We start from the raw sequence: 17,390 nt of genomic DNA, 5'->3' as shown, positions 1-17,390 counted from the left end.
AGCAGTATCATGTTCTCTTCATTATTTCCCTATTGCATACTGGCCCCTTGGTTTTGCATTGTAAGGGATTACAGCAAAACTATAAAAAATGATTCCTAACCTTAAAAATCCAATAGTCTCCTTTGAGCAAACCAACCAATACGAAATAGGATGCAATAAGCATATATAATGAATTAACAATACAGATTGCTTTAGGAGCTAATGTTGAAGTGTTTGTATTGTAGATTGGGGGTGATGATACAGTTCTAAAAGGCAGGGAGGTTGGAATAATGATTATGATTTCTTGTGCCTGCAGAATAGCATTTGTATTTGAAAAAGTCATGAGAAAATTGGTAGATGTGTGGATAGGGATAAGTTATGTATGACTTTGAGTGCATAGAAAATTTTAACAGTGTACAGTTCTACCTTCATGAGAATTGTCCTCTAAAGTTTTACTTTTAGTTGTCTTGGTGAGGCAGTGAAACTTGGACCATCCCTTTATCATCCCACTCTAAATAAGTTTGGGAAAAGCTCTTTTAAGTGAGGAATTTCAAAATTGAGTAAAAGAGTTAGAGACAGCAGAGAAGAGTGAAATCATTTAGATGTTTGCAGAAATATCTTCAAATTTCTTACCACTGCTATTTGGTCTTAAAAATTGGTGACAGCACCACTGTTGGCCTCACTTTTTAGTTTTTCAAGAGGCAAGGGAATACCTTTAATTATTCTCTGTATTGCTTGATATTATGGAGTGTCAGTGAAAAGGAATGTCTTTGACCTTCCATTCTAATCTCAGCCAGTAGAAAAAGAATTCTGATGAGTGATGGAGTAACCAAATAGTAGCTGGAAATAGAGCTCATTTAAATATATACCGAGGTCTGTTGGGGAAACAAACATTTTAAGAATGGAAAAACTTCTTAGGAAAATGGTATCGTTTTCTCTCAGAAGTCATCCTGAAGATGCTTTATTCACAAGATTAAGATATAGTTAGTAACATCCTGAATCAACTGTTAGATTCTTAAGAAGATGGGAAATTGGCTGTGAGATGTGCTGAAAACTCTGCTTCCTGTTATGTAAATGGAGGTTAAATCTGTCTACTTAGTCACTTTAGTCCTTAGTCATACCCTGAAGAACATGAAATTCACATGAATATTTCAAGACATAAACTTGACATTTCTACTACCTATTGTTATGTTAGGGAGGCAGCTGATACAGAGCAGAGAAAAGAATAATTGAGGAATCCAAAAACTTAGTGGAAAAGGTTATGACCAGAGTCATATATGTCATCTCAGTTTTCCTATCCCTAAAATGGAGATAATAATGTCTACTAATAGAGTTGTTATGAAGACTAAAGGAACGTGGAAGACAGATTGCATTATAAAATAACCCTCAAATATTATTATGCTTTTAATCAGTCAAGAATTCCCAGTCTTTTTAGAGCATGAATATTCCTGTAATATCAAAATGAAGGGAATCATGGACACCGCACCATTCCTCTCCATAAAAACTAACATCTCTAGCATAATTAGAGTTCTTTATGTGACAGAAGTCTTCATAGTGAAATGAAGACTGATTGGTGTTTGTTTTCTAGACATGCTGTTTAGTAGTTACTTCAACTTTTTTGTTTACTCTGTGTTATGTAACTTTTTAATTCAAATATACATATATAAGAAAGTAGTATATCAGTAAAAGATAAAGACTACTTTTATAAACATAATGACAATACCATTTATAATTAAAATAGTTAAATTAAAATAATCTCATCAGTGTTCCACAGACTGGAAATTCTTTTAGACCACAGATTTTGCAGATTGTATTTTGTGTTGTTTAGCATGTTCCTCTGCCACCTGTATTCCCTGTGAACTAGTGGGGTAGATTTGGAGGCTAGTTGAGATTCAAGTACTATTTTCTTCTTTTCTTTTCTCATTTTTGACATGGGGGAGGTGGGAGAGGAGACCAGAATATTCCATGAAGGTATTATGCACTTTAATCATCATTAGCCTGACCTTTGTTAGAAACTTTAAGAATGAAGACATTGGGTGTTTCTTAAGGAGATATATATATTTTAGATATCAGGGAGTAGGTGATTAATGATGTTTTGTTACGAGAATTAGAGTGATTTGTATTTTTGCTTGGGTATTTGTGGGTATTGGTGATCATGTCCCAAAGATTATAAATACTCTACCTTTAAAACTGGAGTATAATCAAATATTGAAACTTAACTGAGTCACTTATATTTTAGTATGCTGTCTTCTGAGGAGACAGCAGATTGGATTCTGTAGTCTTAACGCAAATTACCTTTTTCATAAATTATGTAAATTAGGCCTGTCTTTTTATTTGTTCTTAAGGCCATTCCTGATGTAATAGATGTTGGAAGTTCTTAGATGAGTTTAACATAAATTGCCAACATACGTGAAACTACCACTTTAGATAGAGTTGTTAATGTCACTCAGATACATTGTCAGCTCTTTCAAATATGCTATAAACTGTCATGCATAGTTTATAATTACTCACAGATTTGTTAACACTTTTTTTTCTGGTAGGAATACAAGGCTCAAAGTTGGGTGAATATTCATGGGGGTCTGTGTATAAAACTAGGAGAGTTGCATCAATTACCCTTGAGTACAAAACATATTGTTCATTGATGTTGAAAGTCTGATAAGTCCTATAAGCTGACAAAGATCCAGTTTGAGTTGCGTCCTGTTGAATCTTGTTGCTTCTAGGGAAATTGTTGCTGGAGTAGTTCCTGTTAGAGGACTTCTTGTGTGAAGCAGTTCCTTTGAGTGTTTTTTCTTTCAAGTGCTTAAATTAATTTCTCTTTATTTTAATTCTCTTTCCACATTGATATTTAGTCATTTATTTTTGAAATTACTGATCATTAGAAGGCACATTATGCTGTTGTACTGAAAGTGTTGTAATAAAAATAATTGGCACATTGTTGGAGATAAACAGGCATTAAAGCTGTAGTTTTTGGTATAGCACAGGGAACTCTACTTGATACTCTGTAATGACCTATATGGGAAAAGGGTCTAAAAAAGAATGGAGATATATATATGTATAACTGATACACTTTGCTGTACAGCAGAAAGTAACACAACATTGTAAATCAACTCTTTTCCAATAAAAAAATTTTTTTAAAGCTATATAGTTTTTGAGGAATCTTATCTTTCACACAAGAGGATTGGAATATACTAAAAGTAGATCTGAAAGTTCTTCAATAGGCTAACACGTATGAAATTGTTTGTCACAGCTAACCTGGCAATATTCTTTTTTTTTTTTTTTTTTTTTTTTGCGGTACGTGGGCCTCTCACTGTTGTGGCCTCTCCCGTTGCGGAGCACAGGCTCGGGGCGCGCAGGCTCAGTGGCCATGGCTCAAGGGCCCAGCCGCTCCACGGCATGTGGGATCTTCCCGGACCGGGGCACGAACCCGCATCCCCTGCATTGATTTATAAGTGTTTCTGATTTCTGCCACAAATATTTACAATGTTTTCTTAAGTGTAAAAACATATCCATTTTTAGGAAAAGCTTTCAGATGTACTTTCTGTAATCAGTTGTAGTCCCGCTTTTCTTTCCCTTATAAGATCACCCAGGGAAAATGTTTTGGAATTACAGAGTGGTGATGATAGCAGAAATTTGTGAGAATACTAACAATCACTGAGTTGTACATATTCAAAGGGTTTATTTTGTGGTTTGGTATGCGAATTGTGTCTCAATTTGAATAAAAGAAATACCAGTTATGGACAGTGGAGTAATTCTTTCTCAGTCATTCTTCTATAAAGAACTTGGGAGCACTTACTTAGTCAGATTTGATAATAGGCTATAGTATGATAGCTGCGACATGTTAAACACCTGGTAAACAAAAGATCTGGTTCAAAAGGACTCTGGTTTTAGTTCCGTGGTCTTTGAGGACTTTATATTACATAACTTATCATAAGTTGCATATGGATAATAATGTCAACAGTGTATAAGTGACTGAACTGTGAAGTTGTTCCACTAGAGATTTTTCAGAGTGCAGTTATTACTCCACATATAAATATATTAAGTAAATATTGCTAGTACACCATGAATAGAGGAATGAAGTAAATCTATAAGCAGATCAAATATGGCACATGCATGATATGTACTATATTATACAGTAAAGAAAGTGCTATGAAATTAATAGGGGCTGCTATGTGTCTTGCTTTGTACAGGATTGTCTCAGAAAGATGAATTGTGTTGCCCTTTGGGGAGCTGTAAGCTCCCCTGTTAAAATTTAAAGAGCTCCAGGTAGTTTCACAAAGGGCAGTATTTGAACCTGCCTTTGGTATTAAGCAGGAGGTTTTTTAGGCAGATAGGGTGAGGGTACATCTCTAATAAAGATACACAGTTATGAATATCCTTAGCATATTTGGGGAAGCAGCCAGCTGTGATTGGAAAGAATGTTGGTCGTCAGGGGCAGTTGTATGGCATATTTAGTTGTGTCATATTAGCAGTGATGTCTTATAAACAACCCCATGACTAGAAAAGAGAAACTGGAGGAGGAAAAGATGTGTAGTTACCATTGTAAATGTTGGAATGGGGAGAAATTTCTGAGGTAGACTGCTCTTGGCATGATTTATTGGGTCAAAGTTATGAGAGCCAGGTGCCTTGTAGGGAGAAAATAGTCAAGTAAAGCTGAGATTTTTATCTTTTATGACTAGAATTATGCCATTAAAGGCATAACCTTTTTTGCTAAGTGACAAGTGTTTGGAAGCTTTGAGTTGTTAGAATTTTGGGAAATAAGCAATTTTGTTGATACTTACCCTACAGATCTTTTCCACTAAGGTATGCTGGTGGTAGAGAGTGGAGAAAAGAAGTTGAGGTGGGGGAATCTCCATTGAAATGTAAGACAGGGAAAAGAGGCTGACCATCATATTCCTTAAACTAATATTTGAGCCCTTATTTTGTTCTAGGCATACAGTGTTTTAGGTTTTGAATTAAGAAGTCAAAAAATACAGTATATGGATTGGAGGCACCACCACCCATCTTATTGGTGTTAGAGGAGCTGTCTTCTTGGCTCCCTCCTTTTCTTCCAATTTTCTGATATTCCTGAGCAACACTGGACCCAAGAGATGGGCTTTGTATGTGTGTATGAAGGAAGAGTACATGAAATATTTAAGTTTTGGAGAATTGAGTGCGACCATCTGCTTGGAAAGGGCATGTGATTCAGAGAGCAAGAGGGTTCTTGGCTACTTGAAAAAGCTAAGAGATGCCTCTTTAGGTGACAGTTTAGATGTCATTTTAGGCATAGGGTGAAATTTTTCATTTGCTTAGAGCCCTTTTGTTGGTTGGTTCTTTCTTATGGGAACCTGATCATGTTGTAGTTGGCAGAAAGATTTTAGATGAGTGCACATATTAGTATGACTATACTTTGAACATAAATGTGATATTATTGGATTTAAATTTGTGTCCTGGACTCTGGTTGAGTAAGTGGGAGATATTTATTTGAAGGGGAAGCATTTGAGTCTAGATCAGAGAATCTGCTTTGGCTCTTAATTAAGTGGTGTTTTGGGTACATTATTACCTAATGGAAAGGAAACCTCTGCTGTTTTAGGAATCTACTTCAGGACATTCTCCATCCGGGTATACTTTGTCAAGCTCCTTGATGTTAATTTTTTCTTTTTTTAAAACCTAGCTTTGTTGAGATGTAATTCATTTTAAAGTATACAGTTCAATTTATATATTCAGAGTTGTGCAGTCATGACCATGATCTAATTTTAGAACATTTTATCACCCCCAAAATAAACAACTTACTAGCAGTTGTTCCCTATTCTTCCTCTATCCCAAGGCATAGCATCCGCTTTCTATCTATAAATTTGCCTATTGTGGACATTTCATGTCAGTGGAATCATATGAGATGTGCATTTGTGACCAGTTTCTTCCGTGAATTTTTCACAGTTCATCCATGGTACACCCTGTATTAGTACTTCATTCCTTTTTATTGTTGAATTATATTCCATTGCATGGATAATACCACATTCTGTTTATCCATTCATCAGTTGGTAGACTTTTGAGATGTTTCCAGATTTTGAATAATGCTGCTCTGAACATTGGTATATACATTTTTGCATGGGCATATGTTTTCATTTCTCTTGGGTGTGTACCTAGGAGTAGAATTGTTGGGTCTTAACGATAATTCTGTTTAACTTTTGGGGGGACTGTCATACTGTCTTCCAAAGCATCTGTACCATTTTACCTTCCTATCAGCCATGTTATGAGGGTTTTAATTTCTCCACATCCTTGCAAACATTTGTTTTATTATGTATCTTTGTTGTTTATTCTAGTGTGAGGATTATCCTATTGTGATTTTGATTTGTATTTTCTTAAAAGCTGATGTTGGGTTTTCATGTGCTAATTGCCTGTTTGTTCATCTTTGGAGAAATGTGTTCAGATCCTTTGCCCAGTTTTATATTGGGTAAAGCTTTTTCATATATTCTGGATGTAAGTCTCTGGATACAGTACCTAATATCATTTTTGAAGTTTATTATTACTCTTTTTAGCTTTTTTTTTTATAGTTTCACCATTTTGCTTTGTGCTCATAGGAGATGTGTAACTATCAGTTTATACTAAGGACATTTAGCTAGTTTGTTTTTGTTACAGACTTAAAGTTGTAGAATTCTAGGCTCTCTTTGGAAATTACATATAGGTATAGGTATATGTATGGAAGGAACAAACCAGAACAGCGCTGTCCAATACAACTTTGTGTGATGATTCTATATGTGCACTATTGTTGTGGTAGACAGCCACATATGGGAAATGTGGCTAACATGACTGCAGAACTGAATTTTAAATTTGTTTTAAATTATCCACACACGGCCAGTCACTACTCAGCTGGACAGTACACGTTTGGAGTACTACAAAGTTAGTCCTAACTAGGTATAACAAATTTTGAGTAGTGTTCAGTATCAGAAATATAATGAGTAAAGACTGTTCTTCCGGAAGTTAGAGAACCCAGACTGTAGTTTTGAAACAAAGCTGTTGGGAATAGTGAAAGAATATCCAGGAAACTAATGTTATTTTTCAAGGAAAGAAAGAGGACATATCCTTTTGATAAACAGGATAAGATTATACTTTGATACCCTCTTAAACTGTAATCCAAGGAATAAGAAACAGAGTCTACCAAATCGAATTTGACTTGTTTAGGTGGATAAACTTTTTTTCCAGGACCTTTATTACTTTACAGTGATACGTGTGTTATTACTGTGAGATTAGTGGAGTTTAGCAAGGGGAACAGATTAATAGGGTACAAAAAGTATAATAGCAGGAGAAACTCATCTATGGAAGATTGTCTTTGTGATTTCCTTACAGGAAGCACGGCATAATAGGCTCAAATTACATACATTATAGGCACAAGATCTGATTTTTATTTTGTAATAAATAGCTTGAAAAAGGATTCGGTTTTGTGGTAGATTATTATTCAAGTTTTGTCTGATTTTCTTAGGGAAAAACTCTCCCAATAGTCTTTATAAAGCTAGAAAAAAGGCAGACTGATCCTACTGGCTTTCCTTAAATGGGTAGGTTTGGTTTGTTATCTGTTGTTGATAACGTTGCTTGTGATAAATTCTTTCCTAGAGGCCAATTTAGGAAAGTCATTTATTTTCTCAACAAGTATTTGTTAATATCTTATTATGAGGCATTGTTGTGTGTACCAGGGGTACTAGTGGAAAATAGATGGTCTCAGAGAAGATGAATGTGTTGAACACATATAGAGCACTGTTAAGATGTGTATCTTTAGTTTTTACTCTGAATGAGGGGAAGGCCATTGGAGAGTTGTGAGCAGAAAGGATCTTAATTGTAATGTTTTAACAAGATTATTCTGAAAATAGATAATAAGTGGATGATGGAATTATCTAGACAATCATTTGGGGAAGGATCAGGGAGGTGACGGTGGGAATGGTGAGAAGTAGTTGAACTTTGAAGTTAATGCAGACAGATTTGCTTCCAGATCTATGTGAGGGCTAAGAGAGGAATCAAAGATGTCACCAAAGTTTTGGCTTGGAATTTATAGAAACAGTGGATAGGGAAAGAACATAGAAGGAACCAGGGTGAGGGGTAAATATAACAGATGAGTTGTGGACATGTTAATTTAACCTCCTTATTAGATATCCACTTTGAGAGATGTAAAGTAGGCAGTAGCAAGTGTGGAAATCATTGGTGATAAGGGTAGGTTTTGATAATGGTGGGGGCACAAAACTTTACAAGGAGATTCAAGAGAATGGAAAGACAGAAATTGTGGAGGCAACTTAGAAAACTTTTTAAATATATATATATATATATATAGTAAAATCTACTCTTTCGGTGTACAGTTTTTACATGTGTACCCATGTATCTACCAGTACAGTCAAGATATAGGTAGTTTCATACCTCCAAAAATTCGCCATGAAGCTCCTTTGTAGTCAGCTCTTCCCTGTACCCTATTCCCCTGGCAACCACAAATCTGTTTTCTCAGACAACTCCTTAAAAGAAATTTTATTGTAAGTGAAAAGAGAGAATTGTACTCTGACCTGGCTTGATAATATGAGAATATAGGAATGAATGAGCTTATATGTTCCTAACTTACTGTTTATAAACAGTATTTTTCATAAATACTGTTTATAATTTCAGCTTTTTAAAAAGTAAAAATTGGACCACACTGAGTTTAAGACATTATCTTTTGGAAATATCCAAAGTGACATTTGGGAATGTTTGTTGAGGACATCATGATAAATGAGTAATAGTATAATTCTTTGGAAATTGAGGAGTCTTGAAAAGATTATCACCTGGATGGAAAGTTTTATAAACAGAAGCAAAGCCAGGGATTAAAAAGGGTTTTTTCTTAATATTTTCTTGGATCCAGTCCTGTTTCTAAAAAGATTGATTTAGGACTCAAAGCAATCTGCATTTTATCGCCCAGATTATTTTTTTCAAGTGAATTTTCAAATTGCCTTCCTATGAAACATATAGTTTTATGTTAACATAGCTTCCCAATGAATCCATCAAGAAAGTTCAGTATAGTTGCTTAATTTTAGTTTATTCTTTTTTTTTTTTTTTTTAAGATGTTGGGGGTAGGAGTTTTTTTTTTTTTATTAATTAATTTGTTTATTTTTGCTGTGTTGCGTCTTCATTTCTGTGCGAGGGCTTTCTCTAGTTGTGGCAAGCGGGGGCCACTCTTCATCGCGGTGCGCGGGCCTCTCACTATCGCGGCCTCTTGTTGCAGAGCACAGGCTCCAGACGCGCAGGCTCAGTAGTCGTGGCTCACGGGCCTAGTTGCTCCGCGGCATGTGGGATCCTCCCAGACCAGGGCTCGAACCCGTGTCCCCTGCATTAGCAGGCAGATTCTCAACCACTGTGCCACCAGGGAAGCCCTAGTTGCTTAATTTTAAGAAGCAGCTTTTCATATTTTAAAAGTTGTGAGATTGGATGCATCTTAAAATGAGTATGTACATTCAGTATTTTTTCCCTCTATTGCAAAACTGTTTGTAAAAATCAGTGGGACAATTTTTCATCAAATGTATCTTTGAATTTGCAAAAATATCTCTAAATACTAATATCAACAGTTCTTTTCAAAAGAAGATTGCAGAACCAATTATTGATTGCTTCCATTGGTTCTACATATATAGAGGCTGTTGATTCCTGCTCTTTGTAAGCAGCAGTGCATGTGGTGTTCCCCAACCTTTGGGCAAGGTTCTTAAACCTTACAGAGATACTAATAACCTCTTTTATGTGTTTTTTTCCCCTTTAGTTAAAGAATTGTTATTTAATTGAATTTTGATAGTTTGGATGACCCTATATATTGAATGAATCCTGTACAGCAGACTGGTTTATCATTTAGTCCCTTTATCATTTAGATTAGAAGTACTTGCTGTTGCTACTTTTATCTGTCATACAGATAGTCTGTATCCTTAAATGGACCATAAAGGGCAACTTGAAGAAAGTTAAGGACCATAAAGTGCAACTATGCAAATTTACCTTGGTAATTGGCACTCTATCTGCAAATTGTATTAGCAAAACAAGTGTTAACCCTTGTATCTAGTTTGGCTTCTCCCAGACTCCTCAAGGCAACATTTGTGGAGGGGTGCCTACAAATAACAATTAGAAATTGTCTCTTAACTTAGAAATAAATCACAAATTTTAAGAATTTCGCTAGTTTATTTTAAAGCTCAACAGGATGAATTCCAACTACATCATGAAGATGGGTTTTGAGGGTCAGTATTTGACATAACACAGTTTTATATTTTCATTTTAATGTAAACCTGAATTAAACATGTCACATTGTCATTTTTTGCACTTCTTTTCCCTTACGTAGTTAAAGTCAGTAGTCTACACATTTGTAAAATAAAGCTTTGACATTTAAAGAAATATATACTATTAAAATTAGATTAGGGTGAACTTTTTAAAAAATTAGTTTTTAATAAGTTTATATATTAGAATTGTATACCATAGTCTTCAATAATAAATTTAAGATAATTTCATTGTGTTAATTACTAAAAAAGAATGGTAAGATATAAAGTCTACTTGATGGGGTTGTACCGTCAATATAATCCGGCAAAAGTTTTGGTAGTTTTAAAAAAAGATTGGAAAATAGTTACCTAAATCATTCAAATATGGTTTCTCAGAAGGTTTTATAAAGAGTGAGGAAGAAATAACCAGGAATACATTTATAATGTTCAAAGATGCCAAATATTGAAGGCCTTGATTCTTGGAACAGTTTTTTAAATTCTGGTATTCATGAGTATCAGTAGTTGATAGTCTGCTCATGCAGTATAATGCTTCAGTCCACACAAGGCCAAAGATAAATTTTGTAAAGTCCTTTTCTACAAAACTGTACAGCATAATGTTACATAAGTGGTGTGTTCTGAAGGTTTACTCTGGATGATATACTGGGAAACTTACAATTGAAATTGTAGAAGCTGTAGATTGTTTTAAGTCAGAGCATTCACAGAATTTTAGCAGACAATTTCAGGGGGTCTCAGACATTGTAAAGCCCCAAAACATAGTACCCTATAAAATCAATCCCTTTTCTAGGAAAATCAAAGGTAATGAGGAAGAACCTTCATCTTGAAATTTTTCTGTTGTAGATGAAAAATAATGAAGTGGAAGAAAAAGTATCTCCTAACCCTTGAATGAAATTATAATGAGATTGCATGTTTAAAGTGAATTTGATGAATCAGTATTGTCGGGGGGGGGGTGATCTTACTAGATTGCTCTCACCTATAAATTATTTCACATTATGGCATTTATTATTCACATTTTTTGTGGGCAACAATACCTGAAAATTAGTTGGTTTTCAGAATTTGATAATGAATATGCCTAAAATTATTTTTTATCCAATTTTTAAGAGTGGTAACAGTTATGGTACATTAAATAAACATTCAGGAGAACGTAGGTTTTTACTAATACTTTTTTTTTTTGCTGCATTGGTTCTTTGTTGCTGCGTGTGGGCTTTCTCTAGTTGCAGCGAGTGGGGGCTACTCTTCCTTGCGGCTTCTTATTGCGGTGGCTTCTCTTGTTGCAGAGCACGGGCTCTAGGCACATGGGCTTCAGTAGTTGTGGCGCACAGGCTTAGTTGGTCCGCGGCATGTGGGATCTTCCTGGACCAGGGCTTGAACCTGTGTCCCTTGCATTGGCAGGTGGATTCTTAACCACTGCACCACCAGGGAAGCCCACTAATACTTTATTCTAGTTGTTTCTATCAATACTTTCGTAGTGGTTGAAATGTATTATTATTAATCAGGGTTTTTGAGGCCGAAGATCACTATGAGTTACATCTAGTTAAGAAGCTTGCCTTTGAAAACCTGTACATTTAATAAATGCCTTGTAATGCTTATGTTTTAGCTTGGAGATTAGGATAGAGGGTTGTTTTTTTGTTTTTTTTTGTCTTATCTGTTTATGTTATTAGCTAATGTGTGTCCAGAAATGTTTTAATTTCTTTAAAGTGGTATTTTAATAGCCTTTTATTTCTGACTAGTTTTTATACCAACACTTAGTGTCCAGATTTCTGATTCAGGGTGCAGCCATAATTCTCTTAGTGTTGAGTGTTTGTTCCTCTGGTAATAGTGAAACTTTCATGAAGACTTTTTAATGACTTGGGCTTTATCATTTTGATGCCTCCTGTGATTTATTGTATAGCTTTCCTGTGAGGAAAATGGTTACTTAATTTGTAGCTGGTTCTTGACGCTTTTATACTGAGCTTCCTCTTATTTATTTCTTTGACTTTAAGGGTTATCACAGTAGGTATGGTTTTTCTCTTTGTGTTTTTGCCTCATGTTTTCACATGGATGCACTTTGGCATTTTATAAGGCAAGGTCTACTTAAACTTCCTTAGAGGAATCTTTGTGAGTTTTTTGAGAGCCCATTTTTGCTTAACCAGCAATTAAGTTCTGTGGCACTAAAAAGCATTACCAGTTGATCTTTTAAAATACATTTTCTTTAGAGAACTAGAGCGTTTGACTTCCATTTGTGTTCAGGAGGCCATTACATAGATTGAAAGTAGACTATATTTCTTCATTTTTGCTATGGCGATTTACCCCAATTAGATGAACTAGTATGGTTCAAAAGGAAATTCCAATGCCTTGGAGTGTAGGGAATGTGGAATGGCTAGATCATTGGTTTGGAGACTGATGCCAGTGAGAGTGAGTCGATTGGAAGGTAGGTTAGATCTCTGAATTCAACAGGGCTGAGGCATGAGATGTTTCTTCATACCTAAAGATGTGGATAACTCACTTTTTTACCCCCAGAAATTGTACAAAGTAGCATCACCTTACACAAAGGAAAGTAGTTTCTGAACACTGATATTTTATAGTTTCTGGATCATTATACTTTGGAAAATTTTGGGCCAGAAGATGAAAAGCTTTACATAAAAATGGAAGGAAGTAGTGATGATAAAGAGTTACTGTTGGGGACTTGCCTGGTGGCCAAAAAACCAAAACATAAAACAGAAGCAATATTGTAACAAATTCAATAAAGACTTTAAAAGTTGTCCACATCAAAAAAAATCCTGGCGCAGTGGTTGAGAATCTGCCTGCCAATGCAGGGGACATGGGTTCGAGCCCTGGTCCCAGAAGATCCCACATGCCGCGGAGCAACTAGGCCTGTGTGCCACAACTACTGAGCCTGTGCATCTGGAGCTTGTGCTCCGCAACAAGAGAGGCCGCAGCAGTGAGAGGCCCGCGCACCGCGATGAAGAGTGGCCCCCGCTCACCGCAAATAGAGAAAGCCCACACACAGAAACGAAGACCCAACACAGCCATAAATAAACAAACAAACCTACCTACCTACCTACCTAAAAAAAAATGTTAACTGTTACTAGGTATCTCGTTGAATTATAAAATTTCAAAGCTTTGCGGTTAGGCAGAGCAACAGTTGGTGGGTTGTTAAGTTAATAGCCAAAAAGGTGCAGAACTAGAATTATAAGTTTTTTTCCTACAGGTATGTCTTAGCTTCATATGCTGCCACAGGCTTTTGTAAAAGTAACAGCATGGAATAAAGAGACTTTCTAGAACCTGATGTCCATGTGGGAAGTTTTTTTGTTGTATTTTGATTTTTCTCTTTACAAATGGAAGCAACAATACCAGGCCATCACTTTGGTATATCTTTAGCAATCACTGGGATACTTATCCAGTGGAAGCAGCAGTTGAACAATCAGTGATTTTTGAAAGCTAAATGTGTGCTAGGCAGTAGATTTAGGCAGTAGTGAATAGTGGACAAGATAGACAGTATTCTTTGTCCTGTTGGAGCTTTGAGTGGAGAGTATGCTAAATGTTGTTAGAATTGATAATGCTGTGTATACCCAGCTAACACATGAAATACCGGTTTCTATAGGCCAAAAATGGTTAATATTGGCAATTTTATATGGTTTAATGTAATATTACAAACTAGTGATAATTACTTGTATGCTTCCGTGGGTGAAAAGATCAGGGATTTAGTGACCAATGGCTCTGTTTGCAGACTTAGTTAATTGCAGTCTTCTGTAAGTACTTTATTTGGCTTATATGGATTGCTTATTGTAGTATATATGTGAAAAGAAGAAGATGAAGGTAAAGGCCATTCATTGTAAAAAGTAATGTTCTGTTAATACTGCCATTGTACACAAACCTTTTATTTCCAGTGCTTTTATTTCCAGCCAACCATATCATTGGATATGTGTGTATATATGTAGTATTTTCTTGAAGAAAAGTAGCTGCAGTATTAAAAATATCAAAGAGTAAACTGGCCTTTTGAATGAAATTAACTTAGCAAAAAGAAATAATTGCGGAACAGTGGACAATGATTTATCATTTTATAAGGACACCATTGTTGGACTCTTCCTGACTTATTTTTAGTTGTGAAGGAATTCTGTTTTCCTTTTATCCAATAGGATGTACAGTTACCCAGCACGTGTTCCTCCTCCTCCTCCTATTGCTCGGGCTGTAGTGCCCTCAAAACGCCAGCGTGTATCAGGAAACACCTCACGAAGGGGCAAAAGTGGCTTCAATTCTAAGAGTGGACAGCGGGGATCTTCTAAGTCTGGAAAGTGTATGTATTATTGCAGCTTTGTGATTCTGATATTTCTTGTATGTTGAAATATGGAAATTAGTGCAGTTAATAATGTTCAGGTTTTGTACAAATAACTGCATAATCAAAATAATAGAAGATGAGAAAATAGTGATTAAGGGGCCAACTCTAGGCAGCCTTCTATCCTTAAGACCGTGGTAATTTGAAAAAAGTCATTAGATTTTAGGGAGTTGGGCACCCATTCATTGTGTAAAATATGTTGGTAAAGTGCTTTTAAAATAGAATTGAGGTCTTTAGCAGACCTACAAAGTAAGAATGCTGTTGCTAAGGAAATAGGCACATTAGATTCAATTTTCAGCTACCAACTAAAAGATCGGTGGACCCCATAACTAGGACAGTCTGGTATAGGCTCCATTTCTCTCCAAGGATCTCCTGTTGACTACTGTTGCATAGTCTAGTGGGGGAGTGTGTTTGGTTAACTGGTAGCTTCTGGTACATTTGATTCTAATCTAGGGTTTTGTTTGTATTAAAGTGAAAGGAGATGACCTTCAGGCCATTAAGAAGGAGTTGACTCAGATAAAACAAAAAGTGGATTCTCTACTGGAAAACCTGGAAAAAATCGAAAAGGAACAGAGCAAACAAGGAGGTAAATGGTGCTTTTTGCTTTTGTTGGGTGTAAAGTAGAGGTAGCTGTCTAAGAGAGTTGAAAGTGTATGTTGGAATAGTGGGATATAAAGCAGTTTAGTGTGAAACTTGTGGAATTTGAATTGGGAAGGGCATTTGTGTGGGAGGATATAGACTTGTGCTGCAGTTCTATGATGATCATCAGTGGGGATTGTCTACATTCTGTGGACATTACTTGCCCCTAGACACCTAGACAGACTTGTCCTTCTCATCCCCAGTAGAGATGAAGAATGATAAGTCAGAAGAGGAGCAGAGCAGCAGCTCCCTGAAGAAAGAGGAGACTAATGTGAAGATGGAGTCTGAGGGGGGTGCAGATGACTCTGCTGAGGAGGGGGACCTACTGGATGATGATGATAATGAAGATCGGGGGGATGACCAGGTGAAAACCATGGGAAAGGAAAGAAAGAGGTGGTGGAGGGGGGGTCAGGGACACATGGAGTGCCTCTAACTCCATCCTATTTGTGTCTGTTTCTCACAGCTGGAGTTGATCAAGGATGATGAAAAAGAGGCTGAGGAAGGAGAGGATGACAGAGACAGCGCCAATGGCGAGGATGACTCTTAAGCACATAGTGGGGTTTAGAAATCTTGTCCCATTATTTCTTTACCTAGGCGCTTGTCTAAGATCAAAATTTTCACCAGATCCTCTCCCCTAGTATCTTCAGCACATGCTCACTGTTGTCCCCATCCTTATCCTTCCCATGTTCATTAATTCACATTGCCCTGCGCCTAGTCCCGTTTTCACTTCCTTTGATGCTCCTAGTAGTTCTGTTAAGTCTTACCCTGTAATTTTTGCTTTTAATTTTGATACCTCTTTATGACTTAACAATAAAAAGGATGTATGGTTTTTATCAACTGTCTCCAAAATAATCTCTTGTTATGCAGGGAGTACAGTTCTTTCCATTCATACATGAGTTCAGTGGTTGCTTCCCTAACTACAAAGGCAGTCTCATTAGTTGAGTAGCACCTAAGAGCAGCTTTGAATTAGAGGTATGCGTGTTATACCCCACATAAGAGTGCTGTGTGGGGCTGTTCAACACAAATGTAACAATGTATTTTTGTGAATGAGAGTTGGCATGTCAAATGGATTCTCTAGAAAAATAATTAGTGTAATAGTCTTTAAGATTTGTTTTCTAAAGTTGATACTGTGGGTTATTTTTGTGAATAGCCTGATGTTTGGGACCTTTTTTTCTCAAAATAAACAAGTCCTTATTAAACCAGGAATTTGGAGAAAAAATAAACACCCTGGTTTTTTATTTTTGTATTTTATAATTGTTTACTTAATTCTTTGTTTCACAGCGGCCTCCACAAAACCCCTAGAATATACTAGATAAATTTTTCTTTGAGTCATAATTATTATGCATACCAACATAACACTACTCAAATTATGTTTCATTGGGCTGGGTGTTGAATTAAGGAGACAAGTAACTTTGATGTGAAGTGGAGATTCTTGTGCGAAAATGGCTTTTAGATCCTAATGGAAAAGTTCGGAAACTGCATTAAGCCTTTTCTTCAATGCTTTGTGGTCTAGTTGGCACCTTTTTTGATATTTTTTTTGTCGTGTGCTGCACTGTTTCAACCTTAAATAGAAAGAGACTCAAACATGTCAAGATTTTAGGAAAAGTGAAACAACTGGATAATAAAACCTGTATTTTCTTCCATTTTGTTCTTTTAATTGCTGTTTGTAGCCCCAGTTACCAAATGGATTCTGAGTCTGTGCCTCAGTGTTACTGAAAATAGGAGAGCTTTTTATTTCCTGGTCTTTTGTAGCCTGTGCCTTCCTAGGTAACTGAGGACACAGAGTTACACATTTATTTCACTTTCAATTAATTCAATCCATATAAACTAATTTCAGGCATGGTACTAGTTAGCACCCAAACTTGTAAGGCTGGACTTATTAAACAGCTTTCAGTTTTGTGATGCTTGCCTTGTCCTGAAAGGTCCAGTTTATTTGTTTTATACTTCAGTTTTTCCTGCAGAGCAGGACAAAAACAGTTAGTTTTGGGCTGTTATCACTCACACAAACCTTGGATTCCCCAGAAAGTTGCTGCTGTTTCAAAGGCGTTTATATACAACCTAGTATGGGCAGAAGTCATATCCTATTTATAAAGATTTCATAAGTCATTTTATATAATAGGTGACAAAGTAGAATAGAAGGGAAAGGCTGATCTGGACTGCCCTTGGATCTCAGATTCACAGTATATACGTAGCTTTTGTGTGATGATTTGGTCAAAAATACTTTT

General features: G+C 36.1%; 1 protein-coding gene across 1 annotated transcript in view; it reads left to right on the top strand.

Moving 5' to 3' along the window:
* The window catches only part of HNRNPC (heterogeneous nuclear ribonucleoprotein C), a 47,217-nt gene extending 30,409 nt beyond the window's left edge, over window positions 1-16,808 (top strand). The window contains exons 6-9 of the mRNA XM_082619429.1: window positions 14,330-14,487; window positions 14,999-15,112; window positions 15,369-15,529; window positions 15,629-16,808. Coding sequence (XP_082475555.1) covers window positions 14,330-14,487; window positions 14,999-15,112; window positions 15,369-15,529; window positions 15,629-15,712 — 517 coding nt within the window. The 3' untranslated portion in view covers window positions 15,713-16,808. The remainder of the gene's footprint in view (window positions 1-14,329; window positions 14,488-14,998; window positions 15,113-15,368; window positions 15,530-15,628) is intronic.
* The last annotated feature ends 582 nt before the right edge of the window (window positions 16,809-17,390 follow it).

Source organism: Mesoplodon mirus (genome assembly GCF_964341445.2).
Source record: "Mesoplodon mirus genome assembly, chromosome: 4".
Lineage (NCBI taxonomy): Eukaryota > Metazoa > Chordata > Mammalia > Artiodactyla > Ziphiidae > Mesoplodon > Mesoplodon mirus.
Note: the sequence above shows the minus strand (reverse complement) of the source record. Positions and strands in the feature narration are given on the sequence as shown.